The 23,475-nt window shown below is 30.9% G+C and overlaps 2 protein-coding genes across 2 annotated transcripts in view; one reads left to right on the top strand and one right to left on the bottom strand.

The window, feature by feature from the left end:
* The window catches only part of LOC147396902 (villin-3-like), a 112,982-nt gene that overhangs the window by 80,116 nt on the left and 9,391 nt on the right, over positions 1–23,475 (bottom strand). The window lies entirely within an intron of this gene.
* On the top strand, positions 6,607–8,472 carry LOC147396904 (uncharacterized). Its single transcript, XM_086450931.1, has 2 exons — positions 6,607–7,215; positions 8,230–8,472. Exons 1-2 carry the CDS (start codon positions 6,658–6,660, stop codon positions 8,350–8,352), a joined length of 681 nt encoding a protein of 226 aa, XP_086307057.1. The 5' UTR covers positions 6,607–6,657; the 3' UTR covers positions 8,353–8,472.

Genomic DNA, 23,475 nt, shown 5'->3' with positions numbered 1-23,475 from the left:
TTTTAAATCTTTTTTTTTTTTTTTTTAAGTTAAGGATATTTAATTTTAAAAAATAACACATGGAATAATTAGGTAATTTTCCTTTATTTATTGGTTATTGGACAATTATTTTAATATTCATTGTTGATGAAAATATAGAAATAGATAATTTTTTTGTTCAAGTACTCAAGTCATGTAATTTGACACAATTTTGAATAAATTTTACCATCTTTATAAAAAAATATATATTAATTATGTAACTTAAAATAATAAAACGGAGTATAAGGTATCTATATTTTCACAAACTAGAAAGATTTTTATCTAAATAACCTTTTTTTCTAATGAGTCAGTGCTCGAGTAACATTGAAATTGACATCGTGAAAATATTTCTGGTGTACTTTCACATCAGAAATGTCCCCCACGATATTAATTTCAATGTTTAATACATATAGGGGTCTTGTTAAAGTGCAATTAATAAGCGTAAAAGGTATTTTGATAACAAATGGTTTTTTTTTTTTTTTAATACAAAACTCAAATTTTCAGGTGTATTTATTGCCCCTTAGCGTGAACCCTTAGGGCGCATGTTAACAAAACCCTAGATATTATTTAAAATAAGATGAGCAGATCCACCAACAAATAGGCCAATCGTTCGTGTGGTTGGGGTTGCTTCAAGTGCTTCATTAAGATTTGATAAGGGGTTAGGTGTGTTTCTGGATCATCAAAGTTTGACTCCTCACCCTCGTGGGAGACATTGCAATACACGTGGCGTTAAGTTGTTTTACTTTATTAAGGATTAATTAAAGAATCATAACGCGTGGGCGACGTGGCTCTTCACCGACCCCTTAAATAAATATTTTTAAAAGGTGGGCTCGCACCAAAAACGTTTCATGAAAGAAGAAAAAAAAAAAGGATTCCATCAAGGAGGGCTCTTTCACGAAGTTGAATGGGAAACCTTCACAAAAAAGTACAAAAAAAAAAAAAAAAAAAATCGTGAGAAACAGACATCGCGAGACACTTCCATTAAACACTGATATGACATGCCAGTATTACATGCAGTGTGGAACAAAAGAAAATAATTGCTTTACTATATCATGTGTTGGATCTTGCAGTGGTCCAGATCCGAATTTTTTTATCTAGATGATTTTTAAATTCGGTATTTGGTCTCGTCTCGTTTAGATCTAATATCGAGTTGACTTGGACGATACGTCTCGTCTCGTTCGACATTGAGACAATGATTTTTAACCATTTAAAAATCTGAAAATTTCAAAAAATAATTAAAAATGATTCTTATTAAAAAATGAATCCAAAAAAATATATAAAATTAATTTTTTTTTTCATAATATACCTATCAAAATAAATAAAGTAAATATTTACAAGTTTTTTTTCTATGAACATCTTGGAAATTAACCATGGATCTTGAATCTGAACCACAGAGATTAATCACCGCCATTAAAATCTAGAAGAAGGATATTCTTCATCTATGATGATATTTATAATAATCAAACAAATGAGTAAAACAAATTCATATAGATCAATCCAAAATTAATGATTTTAGCAAGTATTTTTTTTCTTGTATTTAATGTTTTTTGGCAAATGGGGACCTCTATGAATTGTCCTTCTCTAGTTGCTCTCTATAAATTCAATATTTAAATTAAGAGAAACTAACACAAAATTTATTGAAACATGAAAATAAAATAACCAAAACCACTTGTATTGATGCACCTACCAAACAAGCTCAAATCCAAGATAAATAAAAACAAAAAAAATCACTTGGGATTGTAAATTTAATAAGTAACCTAAAGACTTGATGGTTGATTGTGAAGTACAACCGAACACAATAACCTTGACTTTATGTCTTCATAATTAAGTCAAATAATGGGTATTGTTCTGCAATTGAATCTAATCTATAAAGGAACAATAAATAAAATACTCCAATTCAGTATGTCAATATTGAGAGTAAATTAAGAAACACAAATCTCCAAATTAATCACTAAAAATCATCACCTTAACCACAAAAAATGAAGAAAATGAAGTTTTCTTCAAAACCTTGACTTTTTTTTGTTCACTTGGTAGAGAAGATGAACAAATAATAGAGGAAAATTGATTTGGGGGGTGAAATAATAGAGGATTGAGGCTTAATTTGATGGGAAAAATGAAGTTTTATCCCAAAATCTTACATTTTTTTTCATTTGATGGAGAAGATGAAGAAATAATGGAGGAAAATCGATTTGGGAGTAAATAATTGAGGATTGAGGTAAAACTCGGTTGTCTCAGTTAACTCAGACGAGATTTTAAAATCTCGTCCGATACAACTCGTTTATCTCGCGAGTTAACATAATATCTGCGATGTCTCGTATATCTTGTTCGTATCGTCGGAGTTTTGCGAAAATATTATCCAAGATGACTCGCTTATCTCACGATATGCGGTCGTCTCATGACACATTGTGAGTTGGTCTCGTTAGGCTCCGATACCGAGTTAACTCGAGCGATACGTCTCGGTCTCGGACGAATTTAAAAATCATGATCTGGACTCAAATTTTTTATTATAATCCTAATAGATAAATCATATCTGAATCATTTTAACTTTACTTAATTTCGATTCAATCCAACCGAATCACTTAATTCGAGTCAGATAACTTTGGTTAGTTCAACATTTTTTCTCCTCTACTTGTTTGCTAATTGTTATATTATTTTATTTTATTATTATAATCATTTTATTTTATAAGAATTTACGTGACATTAAAGTAGTAGAAAAAGATATTTGGAAGAATCTTAAAAATATAATTTTTTAAGCAATATATAAACCATTTATGTGACATTAAAGTAGATGGATCCATATCTTATTCAAACCATTTTGTGATTCAAATCCACTCCAAAAACCAAAACTTGCTGAATATGGATCACTCGGATTTCGGAGTGACAGACATATAACATTTCAGATAAGGTTCAAAATGCGGTGGATTCGACTTGTATATGAGTATATCCATATTCATCTAAACTCGAATAAGATTCAAAACCTACTAGATAAACCATATCCGAATCATTTTGATTTCATTTAACCTGGATTCGACCCGATCGAATTGCTTGATTTGGGTTCGATAAATCTGGCTTGTTCAATATTTTTTCTCCTATACTTGTTTGCTAATTGTTATACTATTCTATTTTACCATTATAATAATTTTATTTTATAAGAATTTATGTTACGTAGAAAATGATATTTTGAAGAATCCTAAAACTACCATTTTTAAAGCAATATATTAATCAAATTTAGGCAGATTGATCCATGTTCGACTCAGATCATGGGATATAAAACCATAAGCAACCCATGTTGTGATTCAAATCTACTCAAAGGACCCAGACCCGCTAAATTCAGATTTCGGATCACTTAGACTTTGGATAAAATCCGACCCATTTATGCCCAAATTTCAAAGTTGCACCTCCACTTTAATCACTTAACCATGATTTTATGGGTAATATCTTCATCAATCTATCCATTATTAAGTATTATATGCTCGAGATCATGAAAGTAGTCTCTCCAAGACATTTCTAGACCATAAAGCTTTATGGGGGATTCCTCATCTTTGGTTTTGGTATTAAATTCATTTTCTACATACTCAGTCTAGCTTTTTACTTATTCTAAAGCCCTTGAATTTCAATATCTCTATCTATAATTTTAATTTTCTTTTTATTGTCTTGATTGTTAATCCACCCACCATAAAATCAAATTGGTTCTTTGATATATTCATTTTGTTACCTTTATTCATTCCTTTGATATTTTTTTAAATCTTGTGAATATTATTGAACAACTTAGTTAAGACAATCTAAAACTTTTTTGCTCATTCTCATACTTCCATCAGAATATCATTTGGACCAAAGGGCTTATGTGGAAGGTCAAATCTGTAAGACCCGGGCTGGTGGCACATGTCACATGTGGATATGTAGAGATCCGACCTAATGCAAGCCTATCGAGTTGTGAGCTTTGAGGACGATGGCTTAGAGTTTGGTATAGTGGTGCACAACGCCAAAAAGCATAAGGTTGGGGAAATATCCTCTTGAACCGTATGCCAATGAAGAATACAATAAATCCTTGATTTTTAAGGATTTGAGCATTGTATCTTTCAATTGTTAGAATGATTATAAATAGAAAATAATTTTAAAAGGAGATAAGAGCCTACTGAAGTTATGATTGTTTAATTATGATAAGAATGGATTAGGAATCGTCTAAAATGAGGATGCCCATCTCATTCTCTATTAAAAAGGGCACAAATGATCAAAGCAAAGATATGCAATTTTTTATGTTGAAACTCTGTCAAAATTATTTTGCGGACTATCTTGAACGTCAAAGGCTCTGTGGTGCAAGCACACCCAAGAATTTTTAAAGGAGCCAGAAAGCATCAACATGACTCTACAAATCTCGTGGTAGAGTGAGATTTTTGCATCTACGACCTACACATTTAATTTTTTTTTTCTTTGCTAAGGTTATTTTCACTTTTAAAATCTTAATTATAGGAAAGTATGTGTGCTTTTGAATCTCTCATGTATCTATTACTGACCTAGTGACCTAAATCTCTTTGGTAATTCTTAATTAATAATTTCTGAAAATAACCATTCCACATTTTCCTAATCTCTTTATTTCTTACTCATATCCTCACATATACATCTTTTAAGTCGTGGAAAACTATTTAAATCTCTAGGTTTGGAATCTCTATTTTGTTTCAACTTGTATACATTTTGTTCACCTTCTCTAGTAATCATTTTATTATATAGATCGATATATGTCTTATGCTTAGCTTTACTTACCACTCTATTTATTTATTTAAAAAAAAAATTATTTTTTAAATCTAATTTTTCCACCACTTATAGTGGATCCTGACCACTTCTTGGGTATCAACATTGCATTTCCATGTTTTATTATGTTTGTGATTGTTTTTCCATAGAATCCACAACTCCAAATAAAATATGAGGACATTACCAAAAAGTGAATCGTGATAATATGACATTCCCTTTTGACAAACACCCCTACGCCCCCATCATAGAACCATAGATCAAATGCCTTCGGATACAAAAGAAAAAGATTGATAGTTCTAAGTATCCTGACGTAAATGATCTATGGTTCTGTGAGGGGGGGGGGGTCATATTATCACGACTCTATACATAAAATAAAATAATGATCTAATTGTTAAGGGTGCACATGGTTCAGATTTTGACAAAATTGGAATTGAACCAAACATAATCGGTTTTACAAATTTGAAACCGAACCAATTCAATTACTTTATAGAAGTGAACCAATCCAAACCAACCTTGGTTCGGATTGGTTCAAATCGGTTCTCGGATTTCATATTTTCAAAATAGAAAAACTAGTATTTTTTCTTTCAAAAGAGGAGCCCTTTGGATAAGATCATAAATAATGCATATTTTTAAAATGAAAATGATTATGATTAAATTTTGACTGAAATCTATATAAATTAAAAATTAGAGGAAGTTCAATGAGACTAAAAAAATTATAATTTTAAAATTGGTATTTTGAATGAATTAATGAGGAAACTAATCCATAAATGGTAGGCTAACGAATCCAAGCCTAGGTTCGTATATTATCATGACTCAATAAATAAAATAAAATAATGATCTAATTGTTAAGGGTGCACATGGTTCAGATTGGTTAAGATTTTGACAAAATTGGAACCGAACCAAACATAATCAGTTTTACAAATTTGGAACCGAACCAATTCAATTACTTTATAGAAGCGAATCAATCCAAGCCAACCTTGGTTTGGATTGGTTCAGATCGGTTCTCGGATTTCATACTTTCAAAATAGAAAAACTAGTATTTTTTCTTTCAAAAGAGGAGCCATTTGGATAAGATCATAAATAATACATATTTTTAAAATGAAAATGATTATGATTAAATTTTGACTGAAATCTATATAAATTAAAAATTAGAGGAAGTTCAATAAGACTAAAAAAAATTATAATTTTAAAATTGGTATTTTGAATGAATTAACGAGGAAACTAATCCATAAATGGTAGACTAACGAATCCAAGCCTAGATTTGTATACTATATTTCATCTAACAAACACGGCATAAAGGTTCTAGTAAAAAAATAAAGAATCAAACTCTTTGAAAAAAAAATTCCATAAATGGGTTGATTCATTTGAGAATTGAGAGAGAGATTTGTGCACTTTTTTTTTTTTTTTTTTGAGTTTTTGTTAGAAAAAAATAGAGAAGATAAAGTTGAAGACTTTGATAAGTTATCTCTTCGTAACATATATATATATATATATATATATATATATATTATAATAGATATTTCGGATTAGTTCAGTTCTCGGATTGGTTTAATTTTATTATACCCCTCATTCGGAATCAAACCAAATCAATCGGATTTTTTTATATACAATTCGTACCCAAATCAAACCATGCTCAATCCAAACCAATCCAATCTAAAAGGCTTCGGATTGGTTTAGCTCTCGGATTTACCTAATCCAATGTGCACCCCTACTAATTGTAACGGTAAAAGATCAACAAATGAATCATATGTTACACATGGATAAAAAAAAAACAATTTAGCTTATGTCATAGATCTCCCAATCTTGTTTTATTTTATCTTCCACAATATCATATTTTTAAAAACAAATCAATCAAGAAGAGAATCACCCAAAAACGCCAAAGTCAACCGAATGGAGGGGAGCGACTGTGATACAATGGTCTCAGATGGCAAATCCGAAACAGAGCAAAACAGAGGAGGATCCATCATCAATGCCAGAGAGAGACACAAGATTGCAGAACGCGAACGTCGCAAATCAATGCGTGAGCTCTTCCTATCTCTTCATGCTCTTCTTCCTCACTCTGAATCAGTCCGCAAAGAACAATCTGCAATTCTCGACGAAATCATCAAATACATTCCCTTAGCTGCTTCTCGTCTTCGCTCTCTCCAGAAAAAGAGGGACTCACCAAGTTCATCTCGATCCAATCTCTCTCCATCGGTCCATGTCTCCACCTCGGCTTCGGGTAAATCTTCGGACTTTGATTTACGAGTCGTTCCCGACTCGTCTTCCTCTGTTTCAATCCGAGTCAGAGATGGCAGAGTTAATGTGTCTTTGAGCGATACAAAGGGTACTGCAGTGAGTCTCTGTTTGCCTTCCATCTTCGATGAACTTGAAGCCTATAACCTTCAAATAGTTCGTTCTAATCATTGTCGTGATGGAAGTAAAGTACTGCATCACACTGAGAGCAAGGTTTGTTCTTTGTTTTAATTTTATTTATTTATTATTTTGAGTGTTGATTTGATCAGAATTTTAGTAGAACCCATCACTCCAAATCTGATTTTGTGATGTGGGTTTCTTTTATTTGAGTATTTTTTTAGTTGGGTTGATCAAGATTTTCGATTCACATTTCTTTCTTAGTCTCTTATTAATTTTTTTGGTTTGTTTAAGTTCTTTTATGATTTGATTTGATCAAGATTTGAGAACCCATTGCCCCATTCATGATTTTATGATGTGCCCCATTCATGATTTTATGATGTGGGCCATGGTTTTTAAACTCGGTATCGCGTCTCGTCTCGTTCAGTTCCGATACCGAGTCATCTCGGACGAGTTTTCCGATATGTTTGAGACGTCTCACGAGATAACTCGAAAATTTGTACATGAGTTGTAAAACTCGGTCAAAAAAATCACTTTGTGAGTTGGTCTCGTTTAGCTCTGATACCGAGTTAACTCGGGCGATACGTCTCGGTCTCGGACGAGTTTAAAAACCATGATGTGGGCAAATGGTCTTCAATCTCGGTTTGACGTCTCGTTTCCGATAAGATAATCCATTAAACTCAATTAACATGGATTAATTTACATATATTTAAATTAAAATAATTATAATTTTGTAATAAAATAACATACATTAAAACATGTTTATTCATAAAGTGATCTGTTTATTTATAGAATAAATATTTAAAATCTAAAAAAAAAAAAAATTTATTTTAATCAAAATCTATAAAATCCCGATCTTACTAATTATGTTATTTTCAAAATATCGTCGTAGATATCTCATTTATCTTGCGAGATGATTGAATGTTGAGACACAGTGCAAATATCTCTGACAAGATTGAAAACCATGTGTGGGTTTTCAATTTTTAAGACTTTTATTTGTTCTGTTTATCAAGATTTTGATTTGTATTTATTTTGTATTTCTTATTTTCTAATCAAAGTTCCTATTGTTTTTTTTTTTTTTTTATTATCCTTTTTGGGGTTTGACGACAGATATGTGATGGATTGGAAAGATCTCCTGCTCTGTTAAAAGAAAGATTACAAGAATTAGCCTGCAACCTTCACAAGTTAAGGAAATCTTCTTCACGTAAGAGATCATTTTCCCATCTCGATTGATCTCATCAACCTTTCACCCACTATTCTAAATAAAATCCAAAATAAAAATAAAAATTGGCCTTTGTATTAAATTTATTTATTCTCCTACCTAACTTAATGGAGTTGGTTTGATTGGGTGTACGATTATTAAGTGTTTTTTGTGTTTTATTATGTAATAAATATTTTATTATGAGAGCCTCCCCATCGACGAATGATACCAAGATGACTCAAGACTCGGACTCCGACTTTAATATTTTTTTTAGATCTCTTAATAAGAAAAAAAAAAAAAAAAAAAGAAGGATCTCAGCCACGGTGTCTTATCTCGTTCATGAAAAATACAAGTAATTTGTCCTATAGTCTTAAAAACAATTAATTTACATAAACTAGATTTTTTTTTTTTTTTACCAAGATTGAAATAATTTGCAATGGGTATAGCCCTATAAATAAAGATCATTTCATCACATGATTTGTCAACTTGCCCTTTTTAAAATCATGTCCCCAACTATTTTAATGGTACAGTTATTTACAAAATTATATCACTCTCCTACGACCTCATCACAGAATTGTATATCATTTGCCTTGGGATATACATAATCATAAATCATTTTCTCGTGTATCCTGAGGCAAATGATCTACAATCTTAAAAAGATTAATAAAAAATAAAAATAGAGACACCCGGTGGAGTTACTCTAAAGGAAGGTTAAATATCTTTATATTAATCAAAAAAACAAAAAAATCCCCATTGAAATTGATCCCTAGAAAACTTGTATTGATCTCCATGGCACTTTTGTTTTTATCATCTCAATCGTTTGTTGGACCTCAAAGCTAGAAGAGCTTTTATGTGCTTAGTAGAAATCCAAATAGAGAAAGAAATGAAAATACATGGGTCACTAAAGAAACATAATAATACTTATCCACATTTGAAACACCATGTTTAATCACATTATTTAGTTTTCAAATAAGTTGGTGGGAAGCAATATAATCTCTCTTAATTATCTATACTTTTAGATCAATCGAATTACTATAGCCAAGTTCATTTTTTATTGCTACTAAGATTATTAAATGCATTGAAGTAATTTTTTATTTATTAAGAGAGGTAAATATTTTAATATTTAGAAAAAGGAATCTATTTTTTTTTTTTTTTTAATTATCAAAAATGAATTAAGTTGTTGGACTGTCCAACGTTTTAGTAACTCACTAGACTGTTCATCGTTTTAATCATAGTTAGTGAATTCGGGATTGATTCACGAATTAGACACGAATTAGATGTATATTACTCTTCCAAATCAGAACTGATGTTAGATTCAAAGATTCAGATTAATTCGCAATATTTGAATCCCAACGACTAAATCGCGATTTGTACTTATATTCTGTAAGTATTTTATTAAAATGCGTTGTATTTCCCTGTTCTCACTTCAAAACTCAAGATTGGAGATAAGGGGAAAAAAATCCTAAGTTGAAAATCGCCCCTACCGATCCACCGTGGAATTTACTCATTGACCATTCGTCGTCTGGTGAAATTTCTGTATACTTCCCATTAATAAATTTTTAAAAACGACAATAATTTTTTTTATTTTTTATTATAATTTAATTAGGTCATCAGACATGATGATTTCGGCATTAACTAGTATATCATGTTTTATACTTTTCATTTACATTGATTATTAGATGGATTAAAACTAAATCTTTAATTGCGAATATATATTTTATTGAATGAATGTGATGGTGGATTGTTTATTTGTTACTTAAGATATTTTTAATTTAAATATTAATAATTTGATTAGTAAATTAGAATTGTTACGTCATATCATATATTATATATATCCGAATTTTTGAAAATTTTAAAAATTGTTGGATCTGAGTCATTCTCGAATTAATTTCGTATCGTATTTTTACCGTCCTACACTTTTTTCACCAAATTTTTGAACAAATTGATGCATCACTATTCCAAATGGTACTCAATTTATTTTCGTACCGTTTTTTCCCCGTCCACTGAATTCCTAACTATGGTTTTAATCATTCAAAGGGCATTTTTGGTAAAATAATGTATTTTAACACATTAAAAAGCTGAACTGTCCAGCAACATAATTCGTTTATGATAATTTTTGAAAAAGTAGATAATTTTTGATAAATACGAAGATATTTAACCTTCCTTTAGAGCAACTCCAACGGGTGTCTCTATTTTTCATCTCTATTTTGGCATATTCTCATATTTTAGAGATGATTCTCTCCTTCAAACCTAAACGAACTCCAATGGGTCCCAAATTCCCAACCTCTAAATCACTATTCATGTATTTAATTCACTATTCACATAATAAAAACAATAAATTTACTATTGGCAATCCAACTTTACTTATTACAACCCAAGTTAAATATATAAAGTTTGTTATTGACAACCTAACTTTACTTGTTACCCCAATTTAAATATTAAGGAAAAAAGAAAAATTGTTATTGGAAACCCAACTTTATTTGTTACACCCCAAGTTAAATGTTAAAGAAAGAAAAGAAAAAAATGCTATTGGCAACACTACTTTACCTGTTACACCCCAATTTAAATAACAAGATAAAAATTCACCAATTGTATGAGAAATCAAATTTGGTCTAATCATTTTATGTTTAGTAGAAAAATATAAATATATACATTTAAATTAATTTCAGTTATTTCAACAAAAAATAATAATAATAAATTACAAAAAAAAAAAAAAAAATGAATATTCATGATTAAACAGATTTTTTATTACAATTTTTTTGTCGAGTTTGGTCGAACAATTGATTAAATCTAAGTTTAAAATATTTAATAAAAATAATTAAAAATATTGAATAATAATATTTGAAAATAAATAGGGCAAAAATTATATTTAAAACATATTTTTATTGAAAAAGGAAATTAAGAATGACATTTATGTAAAATAATAGGGACACAATTGGTATTTGCACAGGATGTAGTGAAATAGAGAACATCCCTTTTTTTTTTTTTTTTTGCTTCGTCTCCAATTCTAGATATGTGAATTGTAATTTAGTGGGTGTGTCAGAAATTAAGAGAACAATTAGAGTTTGGTTCAAGGGCCTCTATCTCTAAATATAGAGATATAGAGATCTGTTGGAGTTGCTATTAATAATTTTCGATTCAATAAAAATAAAGTACAATACATTTATTGAACAAGATAATAATCATGAAGCCTGTTAAGGATCACTGATTCTAATTTTCTATCACCTAGTCCCCCCCCCCCCCCTCCCTTTTTTCTCCTAGTGGGGAAGACAGGCAATCCAAACGATGAATTGGGTGCTCTAAGCGGCTTGGAAGCCTAGATTCAAAAAAATGGAAAAAAGAGAGAATCCAACTTTGAAACGAGAAGCACGCTTCAAAAATTCAATAAAACCCTCTTCGTAACATGACACATGATTTTTTGTATTTATTTTATATCAATATTTGGCATAGCTCCTTAGATACACCATGTGTAATCCAAAGAAGATGGTTCTACCAAAATTTTGAAGAGGTGGTAGGATATATAAAACCAGCTTTAGATAGAAATCAAAATTCAACTTGTCATTAACTATAACAACAGTTATCTATATAGATATGGGGAATGCTAAGGACGTTAGCATTCTCCAACGCTTTTTTCTTTCTAATAATACCTTTACTTATTTTGTTATTTAGTGAAGAAGACAAGGGTATATTAATCTTGTTTTGGATGTAGATTTTTTTTTATTTTTTGCTTTGGAAGGTTGCACGTACTATCCCACTCAGCACATGTATAACAATTAAATAATTACCTTTTTTGTAGAAGGGCATATAGAGATTTGAAGTAATGACCTGTGGTGCAAATCTAATCAATCTTGTCATCTCAACTAACCCCTAGTGGGTAATTTTGAATGTAGACATATAACTTTTTTTTTTTTTTGAATCAGGATTGAGAACTCACTCTTATAGAATAAGAGCGGTGTCTTGGCAGGATTTGGTTGATGTTGAAAATACATTGGGCTACTAAAGAAGTCGTGCACACAGTCCTATGTGTTTTAAATCCAACCAAAACATGTCGCATAGGCATTGTTTGTTTCTATAGGAACGGGATATGACAATGGTTGGGTACTCAATTTTTTAGGGTCTTGTTAACATCTTCCCTAAGAACATACGTTATGATACATTAAAAACACCTTCAAAACAAGCATTTGAGGGTATTTTTTTTTTTTATTTTTATGAATAATGTAGAAGTGGCCTTAGATTGGAACCTCATATCGCACTTCTTGATGTGAAAGTGTATGGGAATCATAGATGATTTTCATCGAGATACGAGTGAACAACATCTATGATTTTTCTCCACTTTCATGTCAAGAAGTGCGATATGAGGTTCCAGCTTGAGGTCACTCCATCACGATTCTTTTTTATAGGGAAAAATTATTTGAGGGAATTTTCGATATTAAAAAAAAAAAATTTCCAAGGTGTATTTAATGCATATTAATGTGTGCCCTAAGGCCCCACGTTAACAAGACCTATTTTTTAGTGAGTTTCTATTGCACCCCAACTTTTATTTATTACACCCCAAAATTTTAAATTATTTATCACACTCCAATTAAAGATTAAAACACATTTTTGCAATTGTTACAAACGTTTGACTTATATTACAATCTTAACATTATAACACTCGTTCAAATAATTTAAGTAGTTATTTGCAATTATGATTAGGCTCATATAAAATCCTAAATTCAAATGATAGGAATCTAGAAGAGAGAGAAAGACATCTTCTATTGGCACTCCAGCTTTACTCATTCTTAATAAGTCATGTATTTTCTTCATTTGTAATTGGGGTGTAACAAGTAAAAGTTGGGTGCCAATTAATATCAGCTCTCTTTTTAATTTTTGACAACCATCCTTTGGACAAGTCATGTGAGTAATCAGGTTTTTGTGGGCCACACCAATCATTCTGTACATTATCCAATTAATTAATGATATGAGTGTCAGCGGCCCAAATTCAGGTTACCCATTAAAGAATAACAATAATATAAGTCGGTGGGCCCTCTTCAACTATTGTCCCATAATTATGAAATATAGGGTGAATTATCATTTTGTGAGCTGAAAATGAGTTATTTGCGATTCAGACTAATTTTTTATTTTAATTATCAAAACGTGAACAATCATATTTTCATTAAAAAGAGTTCAAAATGATAACGAATTCGTCGGTTTAAAGTCACAATTTCACAAGTTTAAACCTTCAAAATTGTCATTTTAAAAATCGTTGAATTCATTAGCGTTCATGTTTTGGTAATTAAAATGAATAGTGAGCCGAAATCATAAATTCATCAAAACTTGATCACTTTTTCATAAATATCTCTGAAATCTATTTGATGGATGTCTCCATTGGTGAGATTTTAAGAAGAAAAGTTTATTTGCCCACTCATACATGCAAAAAGAGAGAAGAAAAAGAATATTAAAAAATAAAAAATAAATAACACACTTTTTGTCATTCACACTCTCTTTATATTCCCTCTCTTTTTCTAAATTTTTTAAGGTTTTTTACTAGGATTTTCTTTTGAGTAAGACTAAGATATAGATATTTATTGTGTGCATTTATCAGTATTCGATGAGTGTTGATATTCTAAGTAGAAAGTCTTCGCTCGATCAATACTCAGTTGACATGTTATGGACACTGTAGCACCTCAATTTGAACACTCCCTCACCCGAAAAGATCCAAAAAATCATCTTTTCTAATAAAAATTTTCAACAGGCCTAAAAATCCCAAATAATCGTGACATTTTGATCAATTCAAAAACTTCCAAAACCCTCCAATGTCTAACGAACTCACAAATAAGACTTGGCATATCACCCACCTTCCCCATTTTTCACCACTCCAAGCTCGCTTAAGGCCCACCAACTTTCAATTCCCCAAAAATTATTTCTCACCTCATCCAACTTAGCTTAATCCTAACCCTACACCACGTAAGTCCTAAAACTAATTTATCCTCAAAACCGCATGCTAAAATAAACCCTAACCAATCCTAACAACCTAAAATCCTAAGCCCAATACATCAAAGCCCATACCCATATTCATAACCCTAATCCACAAATCATTATCCACATCAACCAATCAACTTTTGATCATCAAATTGATACTTGTCCTTATCACAACTCACCTCCCAAAAATCATTCTACTCAACCTATCCATCACTTTTCTCTAATAATACCACCCCCCATACTCCATTGCTTTTCTCTAACACAATTATCAACTCACATCACAACCCACACCTCCCTTCAACATTCACCTTTAACCCATTCTCATAAGCTATCCCCACACCCTTTTTTTCCAATCAACTCATCTAAACACTCAATTTTTATACTCTTTGGATACTTGTCACCATCTCCTTCACCCTCCATAAAACCTAATCACCTAACTCCTTACACAATCCATTTTTTTAATCAAACACCACACGTCCTCATCCCACCTAATGCTCAAATCTCATTCTTTCAACTAAACACCACATCATTTCACCTCACCAAACACTCAACCCAAATGGGTTGGGGAGAATCCATGAGAAACCATCTAAGGTGAGGATATATTTCCTAAAAATTTCTCATTGAAATTGATCCCTAAAAAACTTGTATTGATTTCTAGGACACTTTTGTTTTTATCATCTCAGTCATTTGTTGGACCTCAAAATTTTCTTAAGGAATCGAATAAGTTATCATGGCACTGGTCAAAAATTAACATTCAATTTCCTAAAATTAAATTTTTTTCTTGATCTCTCACTTTCATTACTAATTCCTTCAAAGCTTGAAAAGATTTTATGTGTTTAATAGAAATCCAAATAGAGAAATAAATGATGTTAGAAAATTTACTTTGTAACTTGAAAGAATTCGATGAAGGAGATATTTTTAGGATTTCAAGGCTCGAACCAAATTCAATCTCTTTTAGATAAATATTCCCCTTTATTAGTTAGAATCACAGTACACAAAAACAACGAACAAATCCTTCAGAATATAGAGAAGTTTATATTCAAATTATTAAATCAGAATATGTACAATCTGATTTAATCTAGAACATTCAAAAAATTATAAACTGATGATGCCAAGTACTTAAGGTTAGAAAAAATAAAACACAGAAATTTTCAATGAAGAAATATGATTTCTGATTGACTTTTTATAATTATTTTTGTGCATGTTGATCAAGATTCATAATTTAATATATCTTGGTTTAATAGTTGTTGGATTGTGTTTAATTTTAGAGCTAACGATCCATATTGCATCCTATCGAAGGTATGTGTTTCATGCCTTTTAATCCACACTTATTAGTTGAATTTGTGTGATTTAATGATTTTGATTGTATTTGATCGGTTGTCACTTGATCTAACAAATTTGATTGACTTTGATCAAATACCAATCATGAATCAACGTTTCTGATCATTTTTATTAGGTACTAACTTGATCCAATGCACCTGATCGTTTTCAAAAACTTAAAGGCTCCACAACTCCTCGCTAAGTGCAAAGTACGTCTCAAAGCGCCTAATCATCCTTTAGCAAGACGCGTGTGCGTGTGTGGGTGGTGCTTCGAACCACCTTGAAGAGCCTATCAAAATCTTAAAGGTGTGATACAAATACAATTAACTATGTTGACTTCTTGTTATAAGGTATACCACTTTCTCACTTGTGAGCAATGTAGAACTAAACTGTATATACACAAAAATCCTTAAAATCTAACTTAAGAAAAATTTAAAAAAATAAACCACAAAAACTTAAATTTTATTTTGAAATTATTCAACAAATGAAAATACATGGGTCACTAAAGAAACATAATAATACTTGTCCACATTTGAAACACCATGTTTAATTACATTATTTAGTTTTCAAATTAGTTGGTGGGAAGCAATATAATCTATCTTAATTATCTAAAATTTTAGATCATTCGAATTACCTTAGCCATGTTAATTTTTTTATTGCTACTAAGGTTATTAAATGCATTGAAATAATTTTTTATTTATTAAGAGAAAATTATTAAAAGAGATTTAAATATTTTAATATTTAGAAAAAAGAATCTACTTTTTTTTTTTAATTATTAAAAATGAATTAAGTCGTTGGACTGTCCAACATTTTTGTTACTCACTAGACTATTCATTGTTTTAATCATTTGAAGGGCATTTTTGATAAAAATAATGTATTTTAACACATTAAAAAGCTGAACTATCCAGCAATTAGTTCGTTTATGACAATTTTTGAAAAAGTATATATTTTTTTTATAAATACAAAGATATTTAACCCTACTTTAAAGCAATTCCAACGGGTGTCTCTATTTTTCATCTCTATTTTGGCATATTCTTACATTTTAGAGATGATTATTTCCTCTGTCGAACCTAAACGAATTCAATGGGTCACAACCTCTAAATCGCTATTCACATATCTAATTCACTCTTCGCATAATAAAAAATAATAAACTTACTATTGGCAACCCAACTTTACTTATTATACCCCGAAGTTAAATATATAAAGTTTGTTATTGGCAACCCAACTTTACTTATTACAATCCAAGTTAAATATTTTTAAAAAATATTGCTATTGGCAACCCAACTTTACTTGTTACCCCAATTTAAATATTAAGAAAAAAAGAAAAATGGTTATTGGAAACCCAACTTTATTTGTTACACCCCAAGTTAAATATTAAAAAAAGAAAAGAAAAAATGCTATTGGCAACACTACTTTACTTGTTACACCCCAATTTTAATAACAAAATAAAAATTCACCAATTGTTTGAGAAATCAAATTTGGTCTGATCATCTTATGTTTAGTAGAAAAATATAAATATATACATTTAAATTAATTTCATTTATTTAAAAAAATGAATATTCATGATTAAATTGATTTTTTATTACAATTTTTGTCGAATTTGGTCAAACAATTAATTGAATCTAAGTTTAAAATATTTAATAAAAAGAATTAAAAATACTGAATAATAGTAATTGAAAATAAATAAGGGACAACAATTATACTTAAAACATATTTTTATTGAAAAAGGAAATTAAGAATGGCATTTATGTAAAATAATGGGGATACAATTGGTATTTGTACAAGATGAATAGTAATATAAAGACGTGAATGGTGATTTAGATGGTGTGTCCGAAATTAAGAGATCGGTTGGAGCTTGGTTCGGAGGTCTCTATCTCTAAATATAAAGATATAGAGACCGGTTGGAATTGCTCATAGTAATTTTTCCTTTTATTAGAATAAAGTACAATGCATTTATTGAACTAGATAACAATCATGAAGCATGTTACCCCCCCCCCCCCCCAACCCACACACACATTTTTTTTTTAGGGGGGGAGGGGTGGAGGAAGGCACTCCAAATGATTAATTAGGTGCTTTAAGAGGCTTGGAAACCTAGATTCAAAAAAATGGGAAAAGACAAAATCCTACCTCGAAACGGGAAGGACGCTTCAAAATTTGATAAAACCCTCTTTATAACATGACACATGATTTTTTGTATTTATTTTGTACTCCTATTTTATATCAATATTTGGCATAGCTCCTTAAATACACCACATGTAATCTAAAAAAGAGGGTTCTACCAAAAATTTGAAAAGGTGGTAGAGTATATAAAACTAGCTTTAGATAGAAATCAAATTTTAACTTGTCATTAATTATAACAATATCTATCTATATAGATATGGGGAATGCTAAGGACATTAGCATTTTCCAACACTTTTTTTTTCAATAATACCCTCACCTATTTTGTCATTTAGTGAAGAAGATAATAGTATATTAGTCTTTTTACATAATAAATGTTTATTTATGTAATTAATACTTGTCTCTTTCATAATAAATGTTAAGGGCATTTAATATTTAGAATTAAAGGTCTTGTTGCAATAAATGATTTGCCATTCAATGCAAACAAGCATTTATCATGTAAAAGACCAATATGCCTCTATATGTTTTCACTAAAACACAAAACGTACATGGGTATTATTAAAAAGTAAAGTATTGGATAATGCTAAAGTCCCTATGAGGTCTTGGACGTAGGGCTTAAAATGGTACATATTTTATTTGAAATTCGAGTGCATCGAATCCGAATTTAGTGGGTTTGGTTCTATCAAGTATATTTGAATTAAAATATGGTTCGGATATGGGTTGATGTCTCTTGATTCAAGTTGGATCTTGGTTGGAGACAAATTCATTCCTATATCCACTAAGATCCGAATGATATATTACTTTGTTACTTGTATTTTTATATTTTTAAGTTATTTTCTATTAACCAACAATAATTGGGTATAGTGGTTAAAGTTTTCCTTTAAAATAAAGAGGTCTTGATTTCAAGTCACCATTTAACCACATTTTTTAAATCTTATTTAAAATAACCTTAAATAGTTTGACATTATCCGATCCATCGACCCGAATCAATTAATTCGATTAGATTGGATCTGAATATGAATTTGATAAAAGTACAATGGTTTAGATATGGTTTTAACTATTAGGATCCTAGTTAGATCCGAATCCGGATATGAATCCGAATAAAAAAAATTGGATATGGATATGGGCATACTCATATCGTGACCATATCTGTCACGTTTTGAGTCCTACTTGGATGTTATATATATATATATGGGTCCCGTTCAGCACCAAACATTTTGGCCAACATTTTAGCCAACCATTTTTGTCCTACATGGGTTAGAAGTTTTGGAATGGGCTGATTTTTTGTGAGGATGATCTCTACGGTGAGGTGACCATCCTCACCAAAAATCAACCCATTCAGGAGATCATCCTCACCAAAAATCAGCCCATTCCAAAACTTTTAGCCCCATGTTTACAAGTTGAAAAATCGTGGACCGTCCATTTTTGATGGGGTTAGAAGTTTTGGAATGGCTGATTTTTGGTGATGATGATCTCCTCACCGTAGAGATCATCCTCACCAAAAATCCGCCTATTCCAAAACTTCTAACCCATGTTTTGAAAAATGTTTGGTGCTGAACATTTCCCTATATATATAGGGTCCCGTTCAGCACCAAACATTTTGGCCAACATTTTAGCCAACCATTTTTGTCTTACATGGGTTAGAAGTTTTGGAATGGGCTGATTTTTGGTGAGGATGATCTCTACGGTGAGGAGATCATCCTCACCAAAAATCAGCCCATTCCAAAACTTCTAGCCCCATGTTTACAAGTTGAAAAATCATGGACTGTCCATTTTTTGTAAACCATTTTTGATGGGGTTAGAAGTTTTGGAATGGGCTGATTTTTGGTGATGATGATCTCCTCATCGTAGAGATCATCCTCACCAAAAATCAGCCCATTCCAAAACTTCTAACCCATGTTTTGAAAAATGTTTGGTGCTAAACATTTCCCATATATATATGATGGCTTAAAGAACCTCTCCACAAATTCTATAATAGAAAAATAAACTTCTAGAGAGATAATATCAAGAAGCCAAGGAGTTTTAATTGAATTATGACCTTAGTGACAAAATGAGATTGACGAGTCTTCGATTATCTGACACGTAGTCCAAGGAGACTACGAATGATGGAATATCAACAATTTATGATGTGAATGACAAGGTGTACAGAAACGGTTCAAGATGATTGTAATGCCCAGAAAATTCAACTCACATATCAAGGAAAATTCGAAGTTATGATTTTGTAAATTTTGAACTTTATTATAGTTTAAAAGTACGAATTTTGATGTATAAATTTTTAAGGAAAACTAACATCACCATTAGATTCAAAAGGGTCGAAAAATATACTTTAGTCTGTGAGCACGTCTTAATCAAAGGTTGAATGAAAAAATTGTCAAATCATCGAATTTTTGTGTCAATTTGTACCCAAAATGAGAAATGATTGTTGGGGTTAGAATTTGGGAAATTCGATCGTACCATTAGATTCATAATGAAAACTTATTAAGAATAGAGTCTAAGTTTTCAAATTTTCAAGTCCTAAGCATTGAATTATGGCAAAAGGGTAAAACAAATTTGAAAATTAAAGTTTCATCCCAGGGAGAGTATAAGTACCAACACTTTTAAATTTCAAGAGTTTCTCTCATTTTCTTTGTCTCTAACAAACATGCCTTATTTTCTCTATACCTTTCACATTAGTTATCATCTTCGTATAGATTCTGTAAGGCTTTGACGTAAAAGAGAAAGTTAATCAGCTTGTCGCAAGCTTCAAGGGGAAAAAAAGAAATAAAGTTTTCAACAACATTGGGGGGTGAAACCTTGAAACTTCAAACCCAGATCTAGGGTCGTAAAGGGAGATTCGAGAGTCGACAAAGAAGATAAAGAGCTTCAACTTCTCAAGAACTTTGAGTTGCACCTCCATTTTGGTCTATAAAGAAGTTTTCAATAGTCTACATCCAGTAGTAAATGTAGTTTGTGGGCCCACTCAACATATTTACAACAGTTAAATAATTATATTTTTTGTGGAGGGGCATATAGAAATTCGAAGTAATGACTTGAGGAGCAAACCCAGTCAATCTTGCCATCTCAGCTAACCCCTGATGGGTTGAATGTAGACATACAACTAATTTTTTGTTTTTGAATTAGGTTCGAGAAGTTGTTCATATAGAATAGGAGCGGTGTCTTGGCAAGATTTGGTTGACATTTAAAATACATTGGGTCACTAAAGAAGTCATGCATGCAGTCTTATGTGTTTTAAATCCAATCAAAACGTCTCACATAGGCATTGTTTGTTTCTATAGGAATGGGATATCATTATAGATGGGTACTCAATTTGTTACGGTCTTGTTAACAAGTTCCCTAAGATCATACGTTAAGATACATTAAACACACTTTCAAAACAAGCATTTGAGGGTTTTTTTTTTTTGAATAATGCTGAAGTGACCTCAAATTGGAATCTCATATCACACTTCTTGAGGTGAAAGTGTATAGGAACCATAGACGATTTTCATCGAGATACGAGTGAAAAAGCATCTATAGTTCTTCTCCACTTTCACGTCAAGAAGTGCAATATGAGATTCCAGCTTGAGGTCACTCCAACACAATTCTTTTTTTATAGGGAAAAAATTATTTGAGGGGCATTTACGATATTAAAAATAATATTTCCAAGGTGTATTTAATGCATATTAATGTGTGCCTTAAGGGCACATGTTAACAAGACCCATTTTTGTGAGTTTCTATTGGCATCCCAACTTTTATTTATTACACCCCAATTTCTTAAATTATTGATCACACCCCAATTAAATATTACAACACACTTTTGCAATTATTACAAAGGCTTGACTCAAATTACAATCTCAACATTATAACACTCGTACAAATAATTTAGTTGTTCGCAATTATGATTAGAAATCTAGAAGAGAGAGAGAGATCGATCTTCAATTGGCACCCCAGCTTTTACTCATTCTTAACAAATCATTTATTTTCTTTATTTTTAATTGGGGTGTAACAAGTAAAAGTTAGCGTGCCAATTAATAGCAGCTCTCTTTTCTCTATTTATTGCAGCCATCCTTTGGACAAGTCAATAATATGTGGGCCACACCAATCATTCTGTTGATCTTCCAATCAATAATACGAGTGTCAGATGATCCAAATCCAGCTTACCCATTAAAGAATAATAATAATATGAGTATCAGTGGGCCGTCTTCAACTATTGTCCCATAATTATGAAATCTAGGGTGAATTACCATTTCGTGAGTTGAAAATGAGTTATTTACGATTCCCACTAATTTTTCATTTAATTATCAAAACATGAACAATCATGTTTTCATTAAAAAAAATTTAGAATGATAACGAATTCGTCAGTTTTAAAATTCCTATTTCGCAGGTTTAAAGTGACAATTTCGCAAGTTTAAACCTGCGAAATTATCACTTTAAAAACCATTGAATTCGTTAGCGTTCACGTTTTGGTAATATCACACTTTTTGTCTCTCTCACTTTCTCTCTTTACATTCCATCTTTTCCTAAATTTTTTAAAGTCTTTTGTTAGGATTTTCTTTTGAATAAGACTAAGATATATATATTTATTGTGTGCATTTATCATTATTGGATGAGGGCGGATATTCTAACTAGAAAATCTTCACTCGATCAATACTCAAGTGACATGTTACGGACATGCAACCAAAGATCTATTTTCTCGAGATACACAAATCCATATCTTTTATGAAACCATATAGGGATTTACTTTTTTGTATCCTGAGAAAACAGATCTATGGTTTCGTGTTTGTAACATGTCAACCGAATTGACCGAGTGAAGATTTTCTAGTTAGAAGAAAATCATTGTTCTTAATTCGATATCTCATATTTAATTTCATTAATTGGTGTGTTATAAAGAGAAGCAGAAGTTCTCTTCTTTCTTTAATAGAGAACTTCTATTGCCACATGAAATTTTGCTTATAACATATCAATTCATTAAACTAAACGTTACAAACCACTTATGATTAAAGAAACAATACTAAAGTCTTCTTGATTTTCTTAATTGTCACCAAAACCTAAGAGAATAAATTATAAAGAGAAAAAGTGAGAGCAACTTAAAGGAAGATAACTTGTTTAATTTGAAAATATTGGTGTGCTAAAAGTAAAAGTTAGTAACTGTTGTGAGATGTCTTGTAATCTTATTGGCTTGGATTTCAAGAGGCAAGGCAGTATCAAAAGGAGGACCTTTACCCTTATGTAATGGGCTCAGCCTGAAAGGCCAAGGCCCGTAGTGTGAGGGAAAGGTCTCAGGTCAAATTACTCGATTGGGCTTTTGGGCTTATGTGAGGGTTCAGGGCAGCACCCCTGAGACAAAGAGTAGGGTTTCTTATGTGTTTTTTGAATGAAAAATAGTGACTTTAAATGGTTAGGGCAATTTCAACATTTCAATCATGATAAATGTCTAGAGTGAGGTTCAGGGACTGTTTTAAAAAGAGAGATTTACTAAATGGACTATTTTGATAATTCACAAAAGTCAATGACTAAATTGAAAGAAAAATTAAAAAGTTAGCGTCAAGGACTATTAAGTAATTTCTTCGATAATCTATCCTTTTTGTTTATAACTTTAGTACCCATTTTTTTTCTTTTTATTATTATTTTTTTATATAGGTAATCTGGACTTGAACCCACAACCTTAAAGTTGCTTTGCAATGTGTTAAACCCACTGAGCTATGGGTCTATATAGATCAAAAAGTGATTCGTCGATAAAATAAGCTTTAAATGTTGGGTAGTACAGCTTGTAAAGCTTG

This window comes from Akebia trifoliata, chromosome 8 (genome assembly GCF_017979445.1).
Source record: "Akebia trifoliata isolate Shusen 1 chromosome 8, ASM1797944v1, whole genome shotgun sequence".
Classification (NCBI taxonomy): domain Eukaryota; kingdom Viridiplantae; phylum Streptophyta; class Magnoliopsida; order Ranunculales; family Lardizabalaceae; genus Akebia; species Akebia trifoliata.
This window is presented reverse-complemented; position numbering and strand designations above follow the sequence as displayed.